Below are 20,045 nucleotides of genomic sequence, written 5' to 3' on the forward strand. Positions count from 1 at the left end.
CCCGGCAGTGCGAGCCGGGGGAGCCAGGAGGGGCATGGCGGGGAGCCCTGCTGCCGATGGGGTGCAGGGAGGCTGCTGCGGGATCTCGTCCCTCCAGGCTCGCTGCCCCACCGACCCCTCCGCGAGGGGGAGGCTTTCCTAAAGGCAGCGAGCGAGGATGGGCGGCGGCGGGAGCTCTGCCCGTGCGGTGCCTTTAAGAGCAGGGAGCAGTTGTCCAGGTGCCGCCTAAAAATAGCGAGTGCCCCCGTCGCGGCTGATCCCGTGTCGTGCGGCGTGTCCCTGCCCAGCGCCGGGAGCGCGGTCCCTTCCCTCCCGCGGGCCGGCCGGGCTGGGGAGCGCTGCTGACAGCGGGAGTGACCGCGCCGAGAGGGCTCAAATCGCCCCGGGAACCGTCCCCGAAAGGCCGGGGCCCGGCGGGGCAGCTGCGGCGCGGTGAGGAGAAAACGCGGCCCCCGTGGGAGGGGGTGTGGGAAGCGCTTGTGCGGCCGCTGCTGTCCCTGACTCGGGCGCTGGGGAGGCGGGAGGATGTCGCGACAGGGCGAGAGGGAGACGCCGTCGCCTTTTCCTAGCAGGGACTCCCTCGCCTCCCGCTGCTCGGGCAGCGCCCGCCTGCCATTCCCCGCGGCCATCGCCGGCACCATGGTGAGGAACATGGACGACTTTGATTTCTGCCTGCCTTCGCACGCCCAGGGCGTGCTGGAGGGGCTGCAGCAGTTCCGCACCAACCCCAAACTGGCCGACGTGACGCTGGTGGCGGGCGGGCGGGAGTTTCCCTGCCACAGAGGCATCCTGGCCCTCTGCAGCCACTACTTCTATGCCATGTTCTCCGGTGACTTTGCCGAGAGCATCGCAGCGCGGGTGGAGCTCAAGGAAGTGGACCCCAGTGCGCTGGAGATGCTGCTCGATTTTGCCTACACGGGAAAGGTCACCATCAACCAGGGCAACGTGGAGGGGCTGATGAGGACCTCCAGCCAGCTCCACTTCCCTGCCATCCAGAAGGTCTGCAGCCGCTACCTCCGGCAGCAGATGGATGCCACCAACTGCCTAGGTATCTGTGAGTTTGGTGAGAGCCACGGCTGCCCTGAGGTCTCCTCCAAGGCCTGGTCTTTCTTGCAGGAGAACTTTGAAGCCGTCTCTCTTCAGGAGGAGTTCCTCCAGCTCTCCAAGGAGAGGCTGGCTGTCTACCTGTCCAATGACCAGCTGCAGGTGCAGGAGGAGCGGAGCCTGGTGGAGGCTGTGCTGCGCTGGGTACGCCACGAGCCGGGATCCCGAGCCCAGTTCCTGCCGGAGCTGCTGGAGCTGACCCACCTTGTGTCGCTGCCTGACCAGTACCTGCAGAACCTCCTCGCCACTGAGCCTCTCGTTCGTGACTCAGATGCCAGCAAGGCGCTCGTCGCCCGCTCCCGCACCATGGTGGGTACCCCCCTTCCCTAAATGCCGCTCCCTGAGCTGGGAAGGAGGAGCCTCAGGGTCCCGTCCTGGCCTCTTCATCAGGGACAGAGTGGCACCGGGGCCCTGAAGAACCCCCCGGCCCCACCACAGAAGCTGGAGGAGGTGCTGGTGGTGGTTGGTGGCCGTGTGCTGGAGGATGGTGAGGATGAGGAGAGGGGGCTGGAAATGCCGGCTGCCACCAGGAACTTTGCCTTCTACAACCCCAAGAGCAGTAAGTGCCCCCCACTTCCTCCAGCTCCCTCCATGTTAATTATCTGTCTACCCCCAAGCCACCTCTTGCCAAACTGGTGTCAGTTCAGAGAGACACTGGTTGGGATGGGATGGGCTTGAAACAGGGGTGGCTTAAAAAGTGTCATTGCTGGCTGTGGGGTCATTGTGTGTGGTTTTTTGGTTTTTTTTCAGGGCGATGGATGGCTCTGCCTGACTTCCCTGATTACAACAAGTGGGGCTTTTCCCTGGTGGCTCTGAACAACGATGTGTATGTCACAGGTCAGTGCCAGGGCTGCTGGGGCAGAGTGGGGGACAGGGACAGTGAAATGAGCATGAGGCACTGGTGTGGGGCCAGAGGCTCCTTTCTGAGCAAAATCCTCTCCTTACTCTCGGGCAGGGAGTACCCAGGGACAGCTGCCCTTGGAGAGGGTGGCCCACCTGACCTGTCTCTCCCTAGGTGGCTCCCGGGGCTCCCAGAATGACACGTGGTCAACGACACAGGCCTGGTGTTTCTGCCCCAGGGACGGGGTGTGGCAGCCCATCGCTTCCATGCTGAGAGCCAGGACAAACCACACCAGCGCCGTCCTCAACGGCGAGATCTACGTGATCGGGGGTGAGGCTGCAGAGACCCCGGGGAGCCGCTGGGGTGGGTGCCCCAGGGTGGCTGCAGTGTCCTGTCACCCTGCAGGGACAACAGTGGACGTGGTGGAGGTGGAGCGCTACGACCCGTACAACAAGAGCTGGTGTGCCATCAGCCCAGCCCTCAAGTACGTGAGCAATTTTGCAGCTGCCAGCTGCCTGGGCAAGCTCTACCTGGTGGGCTCCTGCGCCGTCAAGTACAACGCGCTCACTCTGCAGTGCTACAACCCCGTTCAAGGTGAGAGCCGAGCCTGCTGCCACCCCCCAGTGCTGTCCCTGGGACCCCCAGGCAGGTGACACCTCTGGAGTGCCATGCATAGTGCTGTGGGATGAGTGGGTGCTGGCAGGGTGTGGTGATGGCTGTGGTGGGGCTGTTGCAGCACGGACCTGAGTCACAGGTGTCTGACACAGCCAGAGCTGAGCTTGGGTGGAGTGAAATCAATCTCTGGGCATTGGGATGGGGCAGGCTGCCTGCCTTGGGGAGAAACTACCACCCTGTGACAATGCCAGCTCCTCAAGCAGACTCTTTCCCATCCCACAACACTACAAACCACGTCCCCACCCCACATTATTTGTTATGCAAGACCCTTGACTGGGATGGTGCCTGTCTGCCTGGCTGGTCTGCCCCCTCCCTTTCAAATTCCCCCTGAAATAGCAAAGCTTTTTTCAGCAATGGCAGCTGCATGGAGAGCCAAGGGTGGGGGTGCACTGCTAATGACTGCTCCTTGCAGATCTGTGGAGTGTGATCACATCTCCCTTCATCCCCAAGTACCTCTCAGCCCCACGCTGTGCCACCCTGCGCGGGCTCATCTACCTCATCGGGGATAACACCAAGAAGGTTCACGTGTACAACCCAGAGGCCAACATCTGGCAGAAGGTGGGATGTGGGCCCAGGCATGATCAGCCTCTCAGGGGTATGGGGATGGTGTTCCCAGCTGCCTCCCCTCAGTGCCAGCACCCCTCTCCCTCCTACCCACTCATCCCTTGGTTCTATTAACACCTGCAGAGCTGAGGGTGCCCCATTCCTTCCTCCCCTGCTCCCCATCACACACACACAAGGCACCAGAGGCCCGCAAACCCCACAGAAAGAAAAGATGGGAGAGGGAGACACATCTGGGGGGTCACTGTCCTCTGTGGTGGGAGCAAGAGGCCACCAAGGAGTCCCTGCACATCTCACCCTGCCCCTCACACAGGTGCAGCTCCTACACACCCTGCATGAGAACGGGGGGATGGTGGCACTGGGTGACCGGCTCTTTGTCACCGGTGGCCACTGGAAGGGCATGGACGGGGACTACCGGGTGGAAATGGAGGTGTACGACTGCTCCAAGGACCTCTGGACACGCGAGGGCTCCCTGCCCTGCCTCTGGCTCTTCCACAGCTCCTCCTCCATCTTCATGGACACCTCCAAATGGACAGAACCTTTCCAGGGTGACCATGGGTGGTAGGAGAGCCTCAGTGATGCCTGTCACCCTATGCAGCCGTGCTCCCCTTTTTTCTGCTGTTCAGACTGGTGAGTGGGAGGTGGAAGCCCTGTGCCAGGCTGGCTGGGGCACCAGGAGCATGTTCTCCCCCACCACTGCAGGGAAAAGGCTTTTCCTTATAAACACGCTTTGGTTAAAGCTCTCTTCATTTGTGAGTTTGTGGGTTTTTTAGAACTGCATTTCTTGCCCCCCAAACCCTAAAGATTTTGGGGTATTTCAGGTGTGGTTGATCCCATCAAAGCCTGACATTGCTGCTTGTGCATAATGCTGGTTTCTCTGCTGGGATGCACAGCACGCACCCAGGGAAGTGATCCCGGCCATGGTGAAGCAGCCGGCACCCGGCTGAGCCCCGCTGCTGCGGTCACTCCCGCCCCAGCCCATCTCCGGCGCTACCGGTGCCAGAGGGATGGGCCAGCACAAGCTGCGGCTTCCCCGCCGGCTGGGCCCGCAGGACGGCTCAGCTGTTCCCCTGCGCTTGTTCGGTGGTTCCGAGGCGCTGAGGAGCCGCGGGCCGGGGCGGCACCTCCCGCTGGGCCCACAGAAGCTTTTCCCGGCGGGGCGGCCCCGAGGGCAGAGCCCGGCGCTGAGGCGGGCCCGAGGCGGGGCCGGGCCGCCCTCGGTAGCGGCGGCGGGATGCGGCTGCCGGAGCTGTGCCTGGCGCTGCTCTGCGCCGCCGGCACCGGCACCGAAGCGCCGCGGGCAGCCCGGGAGCGGCCGCTGGCCCCGGAGCGCGGCGCGGCCCGTGTGGATCCCCGGCAGGCCTGGATGCTGCTGGCCGGTAGCCCCGGGAGGGACAGCGGAGAGCGGGGCCGCGGCGGCTCCGGGGCCCTCACGGCCCCAGCGGGCCCCGGCACCCCGGGGAAATCAACCGCGGGAGCCGGGGCTGGCCCGGCCGTGCCCGAGGAGCTGCTGAGGGAGCTGCAGCTCCTGCTCAGAGGTACCGGCTGGGGACACAGGGGGGGAGCTGTGGGGACAGCAGGACAAGGCGAAGCAGGGCTGGGCAGCAGAGCCAGGAGAAGTGAAGGTTCCCTTCCTAATGTCAGACTCCGCTGGGGTTCGGGGTCAGGCACGGCAAAGATGTGCAGGACAGCTGGGGAAGGGTCTAAGGAGGAGGAAAGCAGCACAGGCAGCGCCCAGCGTCGTGTGGAAGCGGCCTTCCATTGCCGGACGCGTGCAGACATCGCTGTGGAGCAGAAGACGTGGCTGGAGCTGGGGCAGTTCTACATTGTGAGTGCCCAGCCTGCCCCTTTCCCTGTCTGTAGGGGCACCTGTCCTGGCACAGGGACTCCTCCTCTAACTCAGCCATTCCCCATGCCAGCCTGAGAGGGAGGAGATGTTCCAGCGTGGCCCGGGGCTGAACCTGACCAGCGGGCAGTACACAGCCCCCCTTGCGGGATTCTACACCTTCAGCAGCACGCTGCACATCGGTGAGCCCTCCGACAGCGCCGCGCTGCTGCCGGGGCAGGCTGGGCTGGCCTCACCCCCCGCTCTGTCCCAGCGCGCAGGGAGCCGCGGAGGAAGAGGCAGGGATGCCGCGGGAGCCGCCTGCGGCTGCTGATCTGCGTGCAGTCCTGCTGCCAGCACAACAGGTACCACCGGGCAGGGGGAAGGAGCCCAGCACCGCTGGGAAAGGAGGGGCTGCTCCTCCCACCGCTGCCCCTGCTCTTCTGCAGCCATCTGGAGAGCGTATCCCAGCTGGAGAGCAGCGGGGAGCTTTTCACCATCGCTGTCACAGGCACCCTTTACCTGCAGGTGAGTGGGACAGGGCTGGGCAGGAAGGTGCATTCCATGGCCCCGGCCCAGGGCAGGGCATTGGGTCCCAGAGACAGCGAGGGCAGAGCTCTGCTGGGGCACAGACTGTGGCTGGGCTGCCCTAAAGCCTTGTGCTGCTCTTTTCCCAGAAGGAAGGGTAGGGGCAGCTCCTCCAGCTCTTGGCTGCTGTGTGCAGGGAGAGCTCTCTCCTTGGCCCTGCCAGGCCATGCCTGGTGCCCAGGGGAGGTGTCCTGGCCCTGCTGACCCCTCTCTCCCCCCAGGCTGGGCAGCATGCCTCTGTTTTTGTGGACAACACGGCAGGCTCTCCCCTCACCATTCAAAGTGGCTCCGATTTCAGCGCTGTGCTGCTGGGAGTGTGAAGAGGCTGAACCGTGCTGAACCCAGACCCTTCCCTCTGCCTGCCACCATCGTGCCTCCCCTGCTCAGCACCAAGCCTAAGGAAGAGCATTTGCTCATGCAGGGAGCTGCAGTCTGGTCTGATACTGCTCATGCTGAAGATGGACAAAGGTTAATGAAGGAGATGATGATGATGATGACAGTAATAAAGCAGCCTGAGCAGGACCTAAAGGCATTCAATTTTATCTAAAAGCTAGAAGTTTATCTTGGGAAACACTGCTGGCAGTGGCAGCAGATGGCTGCCCAGGGCTCAGCTCCCACTGTGCATGGTACAAAGCCCCACACTTCCATTTTTGCCCTCAGTGCACTTCCCTTCCCTGCCCAGACTCAGTCTCAGCAGCCCAGGCCAGATTCTGCATTGCTTTAGCCCCTGCAGTGTGTGAGCAGGGGCTTTGCTGGCAGGAGCCAACATCCTTCACACCAATCATCAAAGCCAAGTCCCAACAATGCCACACGTTGGATTAAAGCAAATTCCTGCCCTTGGCTTTGCAGAGCAGGCACTCCCTGCCTGTGGCAGCCCAGATAGAGCCCAGCTCCGTGCTGGGGCTGTGATAGCTCAGCAGGGCACAGCCTACGTGACCCAGCCAGGGCAGCACCAGCAAGGGAGAGCATTTCATTTCCCAGTAGTGCTCAGAACTGGGCAAGTGGTGCCAGCAGCACTGCAAGATAGCCTGAGCTAACAGCCCCACCTTCTCCATGGATGTCCCTGCCCATCCCCATGGGCTGCATCTCCTTGAGGAGCCTGGTGAAGGAGCTGTTAATGCAGCAGTTCATGGGTAGGGGTGTTTGGGTCTGGAAAAAGGGGGAGCTGAGAAGGGAAAGCAAGTTATCTTTCTGAAATTTGCCATCGGGGTTTATTTTGCCACAAATAGAAGCAACTCCATGCTGCTCTGTTTGGGCTCTCCAAATTTGCCTTTCAAGAGCAGAAACAGGAGAGTGTGCTGCTAACAAAGGCATTCCCTCCCAGCTCATCCTGCACTGCAGCCTCACATCAAAATGCACAGGAATGGTTGGGAGCAGAACAAGCTGGCAGAGGATCTACCAGCACTACCCAAAATCTGTGCCAGAGAGCCACTTCCTTCCTCAGTGCTCTGCAGGAGATGCACCCTCAGACTAAGCCTATGAAGTGTAACTCACTACTGCTGCAGCAGAAATAGAATTAAGATGGCCAAGCCACCTGTCCCAAACAGGACAGGAGCTGGGACAAATCCCAGAGTTCCAGGGATACAGAAAACAGAAAGGAGCCAGGGAAGCTCCTGCATCACCCTGCCCTTGTCCCCTTCCCTGGGACTGCAGCTGTGCCTCATCAGAGCAAGGAGGCAACCACAATGCACCATCTCAGCCCCCTCACACACAGGGTGGGAAACTGGAAACTTCAGGGCTTAGGTAGCCCAATCCATTTAGCTTTCATTCTGTCATTTGGTCTTAGGCCAAATTTTCTCTGGAAAACAGCACATTGACTGCAGCAACAGCTGGCAGAGGCACTGAGACAGGATGAGACACCAGACACTAATTAGTACCTAAAACCTGAGATGCCTCCTCCTCAGATAGCACAGACAAGCACAGAGCCTGCCTGCAGCTCAGCTGCCTTTTCACCAAGCCCATTTAGTGAAAACGCTTTTCCCAGAAAACATCAGGAGCAAACTCCAGCCGTTTTTTCCATACCAACTTTGGGGTAAAACTCCTGCAAGCACAGGGCAGGTATGCTGCTGCTCTGGAAAGGGTGTTTGTGTCCCTCAGCTGCAGGCAACCTCACAGCCCAGCTTCAGAGCCAGGTTTCCTACCCAGTGTGAAGGACAGCCCATACCCCATCCCAAACTGGTGGCCTAGAGGATTTCACAGTCTGTATGGTACAGCCTGTCTGAGTCCTGGAACTCCAGACTCTCCCAGGGTCTTGCACAAAGCTCAAGGATGTGAACAGCAGAACTGTCCCATTAAAAGCTGGCAGAGCTGATGCCCCCAGATCCTTCCTGCCAGCACCCCTGTCCAGTGAATTCACTGTGTTTGCAGAGACACTCAACCCTAGCACTACGTGAGCTAAACCTCTAGGAAAGGCATTTTGTGCTGTTCCTGTGAGCCAGCAAAGGCTTCCTAAAGATAAGGAATGCCCTGTATCTCTCTCGAGGAAGACACCAAGGCTGTCACCATGGTGACACGATAGAGGAGAGAAAGTTAAAAGATACAGACTTTAGCTGGCTCACAAAATGAAGGGGCTCCTTGTTCACCTATTGAGAACTTTGTTTCTTTCTCCTGACCAATGGGCAGTGAATGTGTCTGTTAAGTAAATGTAAATATCTTGACAAACTATAAAAGCAACATGTTGCTCTAATAAATCTCTTATGCACCCTTCTAAAGGAGCCTTGGTGTTTTGCGCCATGTCGTGAGAGTGACATCAACTGTCAGACATATTTTCTGAAAAATCCTTTCCTTAGGATTTTTCCTCCTGAGAAGCTGGGAGGCCTCAGGAACAAAATGTAAACAATGGTTATCTGCTGCTGTGGAATGCAACAGGGCCATCTGTGTTTGGTCTCATGTGGTTGTTTCTAATTAATGGCCAATCACAGTCAGCTGGCTCAGACTCTATGTCCAAGACACAAGCTTTTGTTATCATTCCATTCCTTTTCTATTCTTAGCCAGCCTTCTGATGAAACCCTTTCTTCTATTCTTTTAGCATAGTTTTAATATAATATATATCATAAAATAATAAATCAAGCCTTCCAAAACATGGAGTCAGGATGAGGAGAGAGACGAGGATCTAAGACCCCTGTGAACACCGTCACAATCAATATTAGAAAAACCCCATCTTTATTTACACTGGAGAGCACCCAGCAGGAGGCAGCCTCCTGCAGGCACACAGCATGCACACAGAGCTCTCCCCTGGCCCAGCAGCCCCTCAGTGCTCGATCCTGACCAGCATGACGGTGACGTTGTCAGCCGAGCCGCGCTGCACGGCCTTGCTGGCCAGCCTGTTACACGCGGCCTCGTAGCGAGCGTCGGCCTCCAGCCTCCCCTCTCTCGTCTGGATATTCTTATCCTGTAGGGACAGAGCAACCTCACTGCTCCCAGCAAAGCTGGGATTGTGCTGTATTGCGTTCTCATATGTTTTAGCTGCATTAAGTTGTACTTTGGTTTATCCCAGTTTCCCCCTGCTGCCTCCTGTGACAGTGGGGTTGTGTTTTCCAAACACTGGGAAGCAAAACAAATGCACTCAGTTATCCTAGGGGATAACTAGAGGGCACTCTGGCAGAAATCCATTTTGTGCCCTCTGCAGTGACAAACCCAGCCCCCACATGCCACCTTCTCCTCACCTCCAGGCAGGACACAATGAAGTTCACAGCTTCTTCTGGTGTAAACACTTTAAAGAGGCCATCACACGCTATCAGAATGAACCTGGAAATCAAGTGGAGACAGATTCCAAGAATGAATTTTTGGCTCCTCAACCACAATAAAATCACTCCAATCTATTTTATTAACATCTATGCTCAGATCCAAAGGGAAGATGCTGTAAAAGCTCATCTGAAAATCCCTTGGGACCTACCATTCATGGCAATTCAAAATACAGGGCAAAGAGCCAGGCAACTAATGTAAGACCTTGATCAGGACATCCTGGCTGTGCTACAACACTGGCAAGATCATGTATGATCCTGGTCAAATGCTCCATTTTTTCTCTAAGAACTGCTTCTTTCCTTTGAGTCCTTTTCATTCATGTATTTTCCCTGTGAAGCAGCTAATGCAAGGAAATACAGAAACAAAGCTGTTTCACTTTACATTTCTAGACTCCTGAGGTATGTGGTAATTTAAATATGCAAATTCCAAAGAAAAGCACACAACACAACTGTGAGCAGAAAACTCTGACACAAAATACTGCCACAGGCTGCAGAAGGTTGAGGAGATACAAAGCCCAAGGCAAGGGCAGCACCCCCTTAGGATGGGGAGGCAGCCTGCTGTGCACTCCCTGCCTGCACAGGGAATTGCGTTAACCACGAGCCCTAACCAGAGTCCCAGGACAAGGAAAACTAAACAAACCTACAGAAGTGGTCAGTCTGCACATGCCTCTGAAGACATCACTTCAGTGCATGATACTCACGAGTATCTTTAGAAATATTTTAGTGGATCACTTGATATGGAGCTCTAATCCCAGAAAAAGCAGCAGTACTGGGTTACACTCACCTCTGAGAGTCTGCAGGGCCATACTGACACAAAAGCTCACTGCAACTTGTCGTTGCCAATCATACCATGGAAAAGTATCTCAAATCTTCAAATATCACAGCTGAATGCAAAAGTCTTTATTGGCAGCACAGCTGCTAAAAACAACTCCTGGATAGAATGGAGTTTCAAAACTCAAGCCTTAACTACCTGCTTGAACACTGATTTGTGAGCTTAATCAGAGCACAGAGGACATCTAAGGCCTGTGTATGCTATTGCTATGAGGCTGGCTCCTCCAGAGGAGCCTTCACAGCATCCTGGCAGAGCAGCAGGTTATCCCACTGTTCTAATAAGGAACAGAAGCAGAGAGACAGCAGCAGTAAGAGCATCCCCTAATTCTGGGGGGGATCAGCCTGAAGTGCCTTGGCTCTCACAGCAGAGCAAGCAGGGCTGGGACAGACCCCCCCGTGCAAGGGCACCCGTTACCTGTCATTGTGAGTGAGCTGGCAGCGTTTGATATCTGGCACAGAGATGACACCACAGCGCTTGTACTGGCCATCCCCGATGGAGCGCGAAACCTCCAGCACTCCCAGCACTCTCCCGTCCCTGCACGAGGAAAGAAAGCACTCAGAGCCCTCCCCACGTGTGCATTCCACTGCACTGCCTGCTGGGGACATTGTGCACCCATCTGCTTGTACAAATGATGACCCACTTCCCCAGCAAGTTCAAATCTTCCCTTCAAAGTCCCCTTCCCTTTCTGTATGCCTGTGTGAAGCTCTGGGAAACAGCTGAGGAGGAAATAAAGTCAGGAGACTTCAAGGCTGTTCTCTGTCACCCTGCCATAACTCAAATCCTGCTTAGCCTAGCAAACTGGGGCAGTAAAATTATATGTGAGCTGAACTCCCAGTGGCATAGTTTGAATAGAGATTATTTTTTGGCAAGATATCCAGCAAACTGCTCTTCACTAGAAGCAGAGTGGCAGAGGCAAGAGGTCTGAGTCAGCAGCCCCTCCTGTGTCCTGTTTGGGGACACCAACCCTCACAGACTGGCCCAGCTGCAGGCAGCTCCCAGGAGTGAGAAACACAACATGTTCAGCTCCTGATCACTTGGCCTTTAGTAACCACTGATTGCAGCAAGCAGTTTATGTGAAACCTAAATTACAACACCCCTCAGGAAACACCTCTGGCTTGTCAAGCTTTTCTAACTAACGCAGCTCCCTAGAGAACAGCTTCCCACACTTCACCTTTCCAACAATAAAGCATCTTCTCTCCAAAAAAGCTCTTCTCTGCCCTCTGAGAATACACAAAACTCATTCATCTCGTAGTCCAAGCAGCCCCACTTGAGATAAAAGTGAGAAGCAAGGCATGCGACAGAGAAGAGCTCTGACACTCACACACTTTGTGGCTTATCTCCTGGGCCCAAAATATTGAAGCACAAGCAGAGGGAGAGGCTCCCAGGCAGCCAGGGACCAGTTCTGAAAGGAGCTAACAGCCACTGGGCCATCTCTGTGCCATGTGCAAAGAGAGATCAGTGCTGAGTGCAAGGGGCAGCAAGTGCTCCCCAGAGATAAGGGGAACAAAGCGCTCCAGTGCAGTGTAACAGAACTGAGCCCACCCCTCTCCACCCTGGCTGCATTTTGCTTCCACAGGCATGAAGATACTTCACCTGCACTGAATCCTTTCTTTGTGAAGATGCCACTAAATCAAGAAACAGCCCTCAAACAAGAGAGAGAACCTAGCCATGGAAATAGGACACAGCTGTTGTGTTTGGCACCCGCTCCACAAACAGCCATGAACTCCTTTTTGCACAGAACATTAAGATAATCACATTTTGGCTCTCCCAAACACCCTCCTAAAGCACAGAGCCTCAGTGCTTATAGTAACCCCAGGGGAGCAACACCAATGGACATTGAGGGCTTTCTGTGCTCTCTCAAACCTTGCCTCCTCTCACAAGACAAGGACAGAGAAGCCATGCTGCAAGATGAGCTCTGTTCAGCACCACAGTGTGCAGAAAGCAGCAATTTCTTCAACAATCCAATCCAGCTCTGTGGGTCAAATTTAAGCCTGCCTATGCTGGTATCCCACTGCCAGGCTTTCCCACGGGTCCTGCCCTGGCCATCCTAAGGCTCTGGGAACCACCAAACAACCCCAGTAACTGAATCCTTACAGGCCTCAGGCAGCAATAGATTCTTTCATCCTGCATCCTGGGCTCAGGGAGCTTCAAACCCTCAGTGCTCAGGCCCCAAATCAGGCTGGGGTTTAGATCAGCTCATTCCCACCCCAGGCACTCACCTGACATTCCCCCCAGCTTTCTGTATCCGCATCCTCTCCTCATACTGGGTGGGGTTGTGCTCCTTGCTGAGGCTCAGGGCTGTGTGCTTCTGGCTCTCCTCATTGTACCGACACAGAATGGCCTGTGCTGACAAAACACCACCATCAAACAACAGCCCAGCTGCTGCTCCTGGAAACAGCCCCAAACTGCAGTGAATGGCCAGGGACTGGTGGCCAGGGGTGACTCTCAGGGCTCATTCCCAGGCAGGAGGTGCTGCTCAGTGATTTTATCAGGGATCTGGATGCAAGAGCTGAATGCAGCATTACCAAGTTTGCAGATGATACCAAACTGGGAGTGCTGTGGGCTCTCTGGACTGATGAGACCTTGCAGAGGGCTTTGCACAGATGCACCACAGGGCAGTGCCAGTGGCACAGAATTGCTGAGCCCAAGTGTGAGCTCTGCACCCAGGGGGAGCAAGGCTGAGCACGAGGCTGAGCTGGGAGAGGAGAGGCTGAGGAGCAGCCCTGGAAGGGTCTGGGGGTGCTGGGGCAGCAGCTGAGCAGGAGCCATGGCCAGGAGGGCAGGTGGCATCCTGGGGACACCACACAGGAGAGGGCAGGGCCTGGCTGTGCTCAGCTCTGGGCAGCCTCAGGCAGAGAGCTCCAGGGTCAGAGATGGGGAAAGGGCTTGAGTGTGCCCAGAGGAGGAGACCCAGGCTGGGGCTGGGGCTGGGAGGTGTGACCTGGGAGGGGCTGAGGGCTCTGGGTTTGTCTGCTTTGAGAGAAGGAGGCTGAGGGCTCTGGGTTTGTCTGATTTAGAGAGAAGGAGGCTGAGGGCTCTGGGTTTGCTTTGAGAGAAGGAGGCTGAGGGCTCTGGGTTTGCTTTGAGAGAAGGAGGCTGAGGGCTCTGGGTTTGTCTGCTTTGAGAGAAGGAGGCTGAGGGCTGTGGGTTTGTCTGCTTTGGACAGAAGGAGGCTGAGGGACAGCCTCATCCCCTCTGCAGCTTCCTGAGGAGGGGGCATGGAGAGGGAAGTGCTGATCTCATGGGAATGCTGCTCTCAAAGCAGGGCCAGGGAGGCTCAGGCTGGACATTAGGAAGTGTTTCTTTATAGAGCACATAATCAAATACTGCAGCAGGCTCCCTGCAGAGATGGCTGATGCCCCAGACTGTGTTCAAGAGGCATTTGAGCAGTGGTGGAACTTTAGGGCAGCCCTGAACTGGTCAAGCAGCTGGACCAGATGATTGTCCTAAGTTCCTTCCAACTGAAATATTCAAAGATTCTCTTCTTGACACTGTGAGATATTCAGCACCATCAAGAGAGAACTTCCACACCCCAATGCTTTACACTATGGGAGACAATACAGAAATACTCTGTACCCCACCCAAAGCAAGATGCTTTGTAGGAACAGTTGAGAGCTCATGACAGCTCCAGACATCCCAAACAAACAAAAGCCCCCCAAAGCTCTGGGCAGAATAAAGATGCCACCAGTGGTCTCCATTCTGCTTACCCGGCTGTCCCCAAGGTTGGCTATGTAGAGAATATTGTCAACAGCCAGGACACAAGTGGCTGTGGAGCCATCCTTCCATGCTGGCTTCCTGAAGGGAACAAAAATGAGATTGCTCAAGGGAAAAACAACACTTAAGAAGTTACAGAGTGTTCCTGGGGACTCAAAGAGTGTCCAGCAATCAGTTGGCACAAGCCCAAGCAGCTGCCTGCCAGCAGCTCAGGGTGGTGACAAACAGCAAACTGGACAGGGGCAGAGGAACTACACAGCCTGCAGATTCTGAATGCACAGCCCATGCCCAGCTGGGGCAAATACTGCCAACCACAGCTCCCACACCAACTCCTGACACTCAGCTCCCAGGAAACCTCGTGTGGGAGCAGGACAGGCTCAGGCCTGATGGCTGCCCAAAAGCTACAGCATCACAAGCAAACAAAAACCCCACACTCCTCCTTGCGAAGCTTCTTTGCACCAAAACTCTGCAACAGAAATTCCTTCTTTTTTGCTTACATTTTCCTCCTTTTCTCACAGTATTCCTGCTCCCTGCTCCACCTCAGCCCTCCCCACCCCACCTCAGCAGCAGCACCACCACTCCTTCAGTTGCTCTCCTCCTGTTTCACTTCCTGTAGTTAAGCTTTTATCTCTAGAGCTCTAGGTAAAATGAGAAGCATTTCTTAGATTACAGCTGCCAGACTAGCCCTGTCCACAAAAAAGCTTGGCTATAATGCCACTCTTCTCTGAGAGACTAATTTCTAGACATATTTCACCCAGTTTTTCCTTACTTTGAAGGTGTGGCTGCATGAACATGATTCATTTCACCATCAATACAGCTACTGCTAGCAATCCTTTGCCAAAAGTCATGTTTCTGACCAGAGGCTGGTTTGAGAAAGACACTACTGTGACAGACTCAAGAAAGCATCCTTCTTTTGCCTGGTCAAACTTGTTGTTCTGATTAGGCTTAAGAGACTGAGCCAGTTTGCAATTTACTTAGAATTGGAAGTTTCAGGGAATCAAATGCACCAGCAGTGTCTCCATATGTGTGAGAGGTGTCACTGTGAAACAGAACAATAAAAATCCGAAACCAAATGTGTGTGAAGGACTGGTAACAAAGTGAGTGTGTTTGAAATGCAATCTGTATCTTCCCTAGTCCACACATTTGGTGTGTCAGTTCAGCAGACACTGAGAGAAGGGTGCTTGGCAGGCTGGCATTTACCCCACACAGGGACATTCTTCATAACATCTCTTTTCTAAAGAGTTGAAGAAAGCAAGATTTGAATTTACATTGGGAGATGTAGGTCTTTCAACACAGGGCATTAAAAGCTGCCTCAGGGATGTGTTTCAGCCTGACTAGCAGAGCTCTAAAGAAAGTTTAGTGGCTTCTACAGAGCCCTCCTGCCACACACTGATGCCATCAACAGAGAGACCCCACCTCAGGCAGCACAGGACAAGTCCCTTCAGCAACATGGCAAGTCTTTAAATAGAAATCAAACAATCCTGATAAGGATTTTCTAAAGAGTTGAAGAAAGCAAGATTTAAATTTACATTGGGAGGTGTAAATAGGGACAATCCTTTTGACACAGGATTGTCCCTATTAAGGACAGAGGTGGTCCTTGAACCTGTTTTGCTTCCTTCCTTTGGAGAAACATTTTAGTCTAAGGGATCCTACAGACCACTTACCACAGAGTAAGGGTGGAACATGCCATGATCCAGTTCTAGCCAGCACTCAGCTGGCAGAGGCACAGCCTGGCACAGTGGAGCTGTGTGGAGTTTTGCCAAAGCACAGGAATGACACAAGGAAGGTTTCCTCTGCCCTGCTCACAACTCAGACCTCAGAATGCACACTAAGAAATACAATTAACAGAAAGCATTTGCACTTACTGGCTGGATGCCTGCTTTAGAAACTCCTCATCTGTGTGTTTGAAGGTGTCCAAGAGGCATCTCTTCACAGTTTTCTCCACGCTGGCTACCTCACCTGTCAGGCAGAGAAAACAGCAACTAAGCTCCAAGTGAAACATATCTGATCTATCCTAGTCTGTCTCTGTGCTCATCCAACATTCAGTCAGGCAGAGCATCTCCTGAACTCTGCAGAGCAGCTGGGGCACATCCTGGGCTTACCCTAACAGAAATCCATGCAGTAGTGTATGTGGAGAGTTTATGACATAAGCCTCTCCACCACAGGAGGATTTTCATATTTGATGCCAAAACTGACAACAGCACATCCCACACTTGTTTAGTGAGTCACAGCTGGCTACTAGCACCCTTGTGCCAAAAGGCTTCCAGCCCTCTTGCCCAGCAGATACAGCACTCTTGCAAGCCCTCTGGTAATAAGTGCCAAGGCAGAAAAGGTGATAGCTGTCATACAGCCCTTGTTCCACTCCTCTCACCTTTAGGAAATTTCTTGATCAGGTTTTGGTGCAGATTCTGTGCTGCAAATTTGGAGGCTCGCACTCCGCCGTGGCCATCAAAAACCGCGAAGTATGAGACACGTGTGCTGTGAGGGAACAAAAGGCAGCAGGAGGAGCTGAGAAAGGCCACAGGGAATGGGAACAAGAACATCCCTCTCCGAACCACCCTGCCCTGTGCCAGCCACTCCAGAAATCCTGCACCCCAAGGCACAGAAGGCAGCAGGTGTCTGAGCTCATATATTCAGTATTTACATGGTTTATGTGTTCCAGCACTGAGCTGAGAACTTTCTTGTAATTTTCCACTTCTCAAGAAAATGAAGGGCTAAAGGGTTTACAGGTTGGCATAAAAGTAGATAAACATTTTACCTCAAGGACACTGCAACTCTCCAGACATTACAGACATCAGTCTAGCCAATCCTACAGTACCTTCCATGCCTAAGCTTGTTCTAACAATGCTACAGACAAAAAAACTTGGATCTCTCAGAACACAAACCTCTTGGGACAATACTAGTTCAGAAACTAAATCCACTATCAGGGTGATGCTTGAGCACATTCTTTTAATTTTACATACCCGCTTACATTTGGGTAATACAGGATCAACACCCAGTGTTATCAGGCCCTCATTATTTTAATTTTACATACCCACTTACATTTGGGTAATACAGGATCAGCATCCAGAGTTATCAGGCCCCTCATGGTGCTCCTAAAGTCAGTGACTGAAACCACTAAGCACCCCTCAAAGGAAGGTTTTTGTACACAGCAGCCCTGTGAATTGCCTGGGAACACAGCTAGCTGATGCTTCACCCCAGGTCTCCCAAAAGAAGCCCAAACCATGCACCACAACAGAGGCAGACAAGAGCATCAGCTGTTCCAAGCAGAAAGGATCATCCCCTGGGTTTAGCTGAAGCAAGCTGGGGCTCCCTCAGCCCCAGGATGGCAGCTCTGGCAGCTGGGCCCACTCACATTTGGGAGGGCAGAGGCCGGCACTCCTCGGTGATGTCGTTTAAGATGACGTGTGCATCCTGCATGTCTTCCCTCTCACCTTTCCTCTCTGCCACGTAACCCTTCAGGCCAAGAATGCCCACTGATCCTAAAGGGGAACAAAGCAGACACACACATGCAAATCAAACTTCTCTGTCTCCTCAGCTCAGGCTAAAACCAGAAGTTCTCAGCTTTCAGAGTCCTGTCCTGGCAGTGCAGCCCTCGTCCTGCAACAAACCCTCTGCTGCTGAGCAGGACATGTTCACTTTGTAACATGGTTTTTATGTGCCCCCAAGGTCAGCAGCTCTAAAAGCAGCTTGCCCTCATTCTGGCAGGCAGCTGCAGCCAAGCAGGACTGCTGGGCATTGGACAGGACTCTTAAAACAGGGGCAGGGGACAGGGGGGGCAGGGGAAGCATGTGGCACTGAACCTGCAGCTTAATAAAGCCCAGCTTTAGAGAGTGCACTAAGGACAGGAAATCCAGGTCTGAAGCACCCAGGACATGTCCTTCCCTTTGTACCCATGAACACATCTTACTCCCAAAGCTGCAACACAGGCACTGCAGCCAAAGGCCCTGTCTGTAACAGGCCTGTCTGTGCCCCTCTCTGGCATCCTCAGCAACCAGCAGAGATTTGTGGATGTGGCAAAAGAAAATGGTGTGGATCCAGCCTTACAGAGGGTCCACACCAATCCCCCTCTGGGCAGCACAAGCATTTATCCTGCCAGTGCTGAGGGCCTGCTGCTCCAGCAGGGACAGAAACAAGGCCCAGGTGAGGGAGACAGAGCCAGGAGGCTCAAGGAGCTGCCACAGCCCCCTGCAGCAGTTTGTTCTTTCCTGCAAGAGGCCGGAAAGGCAAGCAGAGTGAAGAACCAAAGCTTAGCTTTGTTCTGGACTTACTCAGCCCAACGCCAAAAGTACAAATTGAGTACATTTGTTTTCAAACTGTCTGAAAACCTTTACAAACTTTCTTTTCCACAAGTTCTTCCCTGCCATTCTTCTCTTCTTCCTCCTCCTCCAAGGACTTTCTCTTCTGTCCTTTCTCTTGGCTCTCTGCTGATGAGACTTGCTTAGTAGCACTGGAGGCTGAAAGAAAGCAAAGATGCAGGTGGCTCCAGTGTTCCAGGACTGTTTGACTTGCACAAATTCAGTAGCAAGGAATTTATATAATTATTATATAATTATTATATTTCTACCAACGTACACTCAGGCAATGCAGGCTCACACACTTACATAGCATTAAGTGATCACAGTTACTATGAACAACCCACAGGTTTTATTCCTTAGCTACCAGGCTTTTTTGTTTTCTTTTGTTTTTTTTAAGTTAATTTCTCAGAAAGTTAATGCTACAGGCTGAAACATTTCTACATTATTATTATTATTTTCCTCTCAGATCTCTGCCCACAACAATTCAAAGGAACTTATTTTATTACACTGAACTTGCTATGTGTCCAACACAACAGGCTGCACTCTGGGCTGCTCCCAGAGAGGCTGAGGAGGGACACAGCTCCTTACCTGGGTCACCACTGCTGGCAGGTGGGAGACCATCGAAGAGCAAAGAGCCTTCTTTTCCTGGAGCACAAAAAGAAGACAAAAATAATTAAATACCTTTGTTCCTTTCAGGGAATAATGCTTTGCCTATGTCTCTTCTGAAGTGAACAAATTATGTCAGTTTACCAAGGAGAGCCAAATTTCCACTTCCATTACTAGTTGGGCAAATCCAGACTTTGCATTTGCTCCAGGGAACATTTTTAAGGAATGTTTCATAGAATATATGTGAAACATCTATAACAGCCTGGTTACAAAAAACCAAACAGGACACAGCTGGTCTGCATGTCAGCACTGATAACCCTGCTGTCTTTATTCTTGTCTAACAAAGAACAGGATTTACACACATTTCATCTGAAAGAGATGCTGATGCAGGAAACACAGAAAACCAAACTAATGGTAGGAACTGAGCACCCATACCTGAGTCAGCACTGCTGGATGGTGGGAGATCATCAAACAGCAGAGGCCCTTTTTGGGCATCTTTCCCTGCAAGGCACCAGGGCAGAATAAGGAACCCGTGCAGGCACTCCTGGGGAGCTGCTCTGAAGGACTGTCCCCAGGCCAGCACACGCGTGGTGAACCAGGAGAGCCCCACTTCCATCTGTAATTTTAGCAGCTGCTACACAAGCTAAATAAACACCTGCCTGGGGCTGAGGTGAGCATTTGTCTTGAGAACAGGTTTTTGGGTTGGTTTTTTACTAGCAATGCCCTAAGCTCAGCAGCACAGTGAAAGGCAAGGCTCCAACGTGGTCTAAACTGCGGGGAGCTGCACTTCATACCGAACATGCAAAAACACAGCATAAACTGCCAGGGGGCGAGTCCCAGGGAAAACAAAACCACAAAACCCACTAAACCCGGCATTTTCTCCAGCGATTTTTAACCCGTCCCCTCACGCTCCCCCTCGCCCCCTCAAGCTCCCCGTGGCGGCGGCCCGGCAGTGCGCGGAGCCACGCTGCCCACAGCCGAGCTGCAGCAGGCCCGCCGCCCCTCAGCGAGCCCACGGGCCGCGGCCGGGCAGGCCCGACGGACCGCGCGGGCCGGAGCGGGTCGCGGCCTCACCCGCGGCGGCGCCGGGCTCGGGCAGGTCCCCGAACAGATCCATGGCCGCCGCTCGCTGCCGCCCGCCGCCGCCGGCCCAACCCGCACCCGCGGCGGGCCGGAAACGGGCCCGCGCCCCCCGGCAGCGGAAACACCGCGCGGCCCCGCCCACAGCGGCGCGTGCCCGCCGCCTCCGCCAATCGCA

The 20,045-nt window shown here is 54.1% G+C and overlaps 3 protein-coding genes across 11 annotated transcripts; 2 read left to right on the plus strand and 1 right to left on the minus strand.

The window, feature by feature from the left end:
• Positions 1–3,930, plus strand: KLHL30 (kelch like family member 30). Of its 5 annotated transcripts, none has more exons than XM_074546812.1 (8): positions 1–432; positions 570–1,413; positions 1,495–1,663; positions 1,855–1,941; positions 2,120–2,275; positions 2,351–2,539; positions 3,033–3,178; positions 3,495–3,930. In XM_074546812.1, the coding sequence occupies exons 2-8, from the start codon at positions 640–642 to the stop codon at positions 3,744–3,746; spliced, it is 1,773 nt and encodes a 590-aa protein (XP_074402913.1). In that variant the 5' UTR covers positions 1–432; positions 570–639; the 3' UTR covers positions 3,747–3,930. The 5 variants fall into 5 exon arrangements, with proteins under 5 accessions (XP_074402913.1, XP_074402914.1, XP_026650830.2 ...); XM_074546813.1 differs by having other exon boundaries at positions 573–1,413; XM_074546814.1 differs by lacking the exon at positions 1–432 and having other exon boundaries at positions 447–999; positions 1,117–1,413.
• Positions 3,931–4,046: 116 nt separating this feature from the next.
• LOC102065590 (erythroferrone) lies at positions 4,047–8,314 on the plus strand. 5 transcript variants are annotated; one of them, XM_026795051.2, is made up of 6 exons: positions 4,047–4,719; positions 4,849–5,009; positions 5,101–5,209; positions 5,281–5,371; positions 5,456–5,534; positions 5,893–8,314. In XM_026795051.2, the coding sequence occupies exons 1-6, from the start codon at positions 4,047–4,049 to the stop codon at positions 6,139–6,141; spliced, it is 1,362 nt and encodes a 453-aa protein (XP_026650852.2). In that variant the 3' UTR covers positions 6,142–8,314. The 5 variants fall into 5 exon arrangements, with proteins under 5 accessions (XP_026650852.2, XP_074402920.1, XP_074402918.1 ...); XM_074546819.1 differs by having other exon boundaries at positions 5,816–6,062; XM_074546817.1 differs by having other exon boundaries at positions 5,281–5,534.
• A 419-nt stretch (positions 8,315–8,733) lies between these two features.
• On the minus strand, positions 8,734–20,019 carry ILKAP (ILK associated serine/threonine phosphatase). Its single transcript, XM_074546831.1, has 12 exons — positions 19,862–20,019; positions 19,223–19,288; positions 18,770–18,826; positions 18,212–18,340; positions 17,239–17,365; positions 16,255–16,361; positions 15,749–15,842; positions 13,877–13,964; positions 12,389–12,510; positions 10,584–10,703; positions 9,260–9,341; positions 8,734–8,985 (listed from the first exon to the last, which is right to left on the minus strand). The coding sequence occupies exons 1-12, from the start codon at positions 19,902–19,904 to the stop codon at positions 8,845–8,847; spliced, it is 1,176 nt and encodes a 391-aa protein (XP_074402932.1). The 5' UTR covers positions 19,905–20,019; the 3' UTR covers positions 8,734–8,844.
• Positions 20,020–20,045: the final 26 nt, after the last annotated feature.

The sequence above is a fragment of the Zonotrichia albicollis genome, chromosome 9, assembly GCF_047830755.1.
Source record: "Zonotrichia albicollis isolate bZonAlb1 chromosome 9, bZonAlb1.hap1, whole genome shotgun sequence".
Taxonomy (NCBI): domain Eukaryota; kingdom Metazoa; phylum Chordata; class Aves; order Passeriformes; family Passerellidae; genus Zonotrichia; species Zonotrichia albicollis.

Excerpts from the sequence above, each read along its gene's own strand:
- KLHL30 (XM_005489504.4), top strand. The coding sequence starts at position 526 with ATGTCGCGACAGGGCGAGAGGGAGACGCCGTCGCCTTTTCCTAGCAGG. Across the intron at positions 1,664-1,854 it reads CTTCTACAACCCCAAGAGCA|GGCGATGGATGGCTCTGCCT; the intron begins GTAAGTGCCCCC and ends GTTTTTTTTCAG. Across the intron at positions 3,179-3,494 it reads AGGCCAACATCTGGCAGAAG|GTGCAGCTCCTACACACCCT; the intron begins GTGGGATGTGGG and ends CCCCTCACACAG.
- LOC102065590 (XM_074546816.1), top strand. The coding sequence starts at position 4,047 with ATGCTGGTTTCTCTGCTGGGATGCACAGCACGCACCCAGGGAAGTGAT. Across the intron at positions 4,720-4,848 it reads GCTGCAGCTCCTGCTCAGAG|GCACGGCAAAGATGTGCAGG; the intron begins GTACCGGCTGGG and ends GTTCGGGGTCAG. Across the intron at positions 5,010-5,100 it reads AGCTGGGGCAGTTCTACATT|CCTGAGAGGGAGGAGATGTT; the intron begins GTGAGTGCCCAG and ends TCCCCATGCCAG.
- ILKAP (XM_074546831.1), bottom strand. The coding sequence starts at position 19,904 with ATGGATCTGTTCGGGGACCTGCCCGAGCCCGGCGCCGCCGCGG. Across the intron at positions 19,289-19,861 it reads CGAGCCCGGCGCCGCCGCGG|GGAAAGATGCCCAAAAAGGG; the intron begins GTGAGGCCGCGA and ends GGTGCCTTGCAG. Across the intron at positions 8,986-9,259 it reads TCATTGTGTCCTGCCTGGAG|GATAAGAATATCCAGACGAG; the intron begins GTGAGGAGAAGG and ends CTGTCCCTACAG.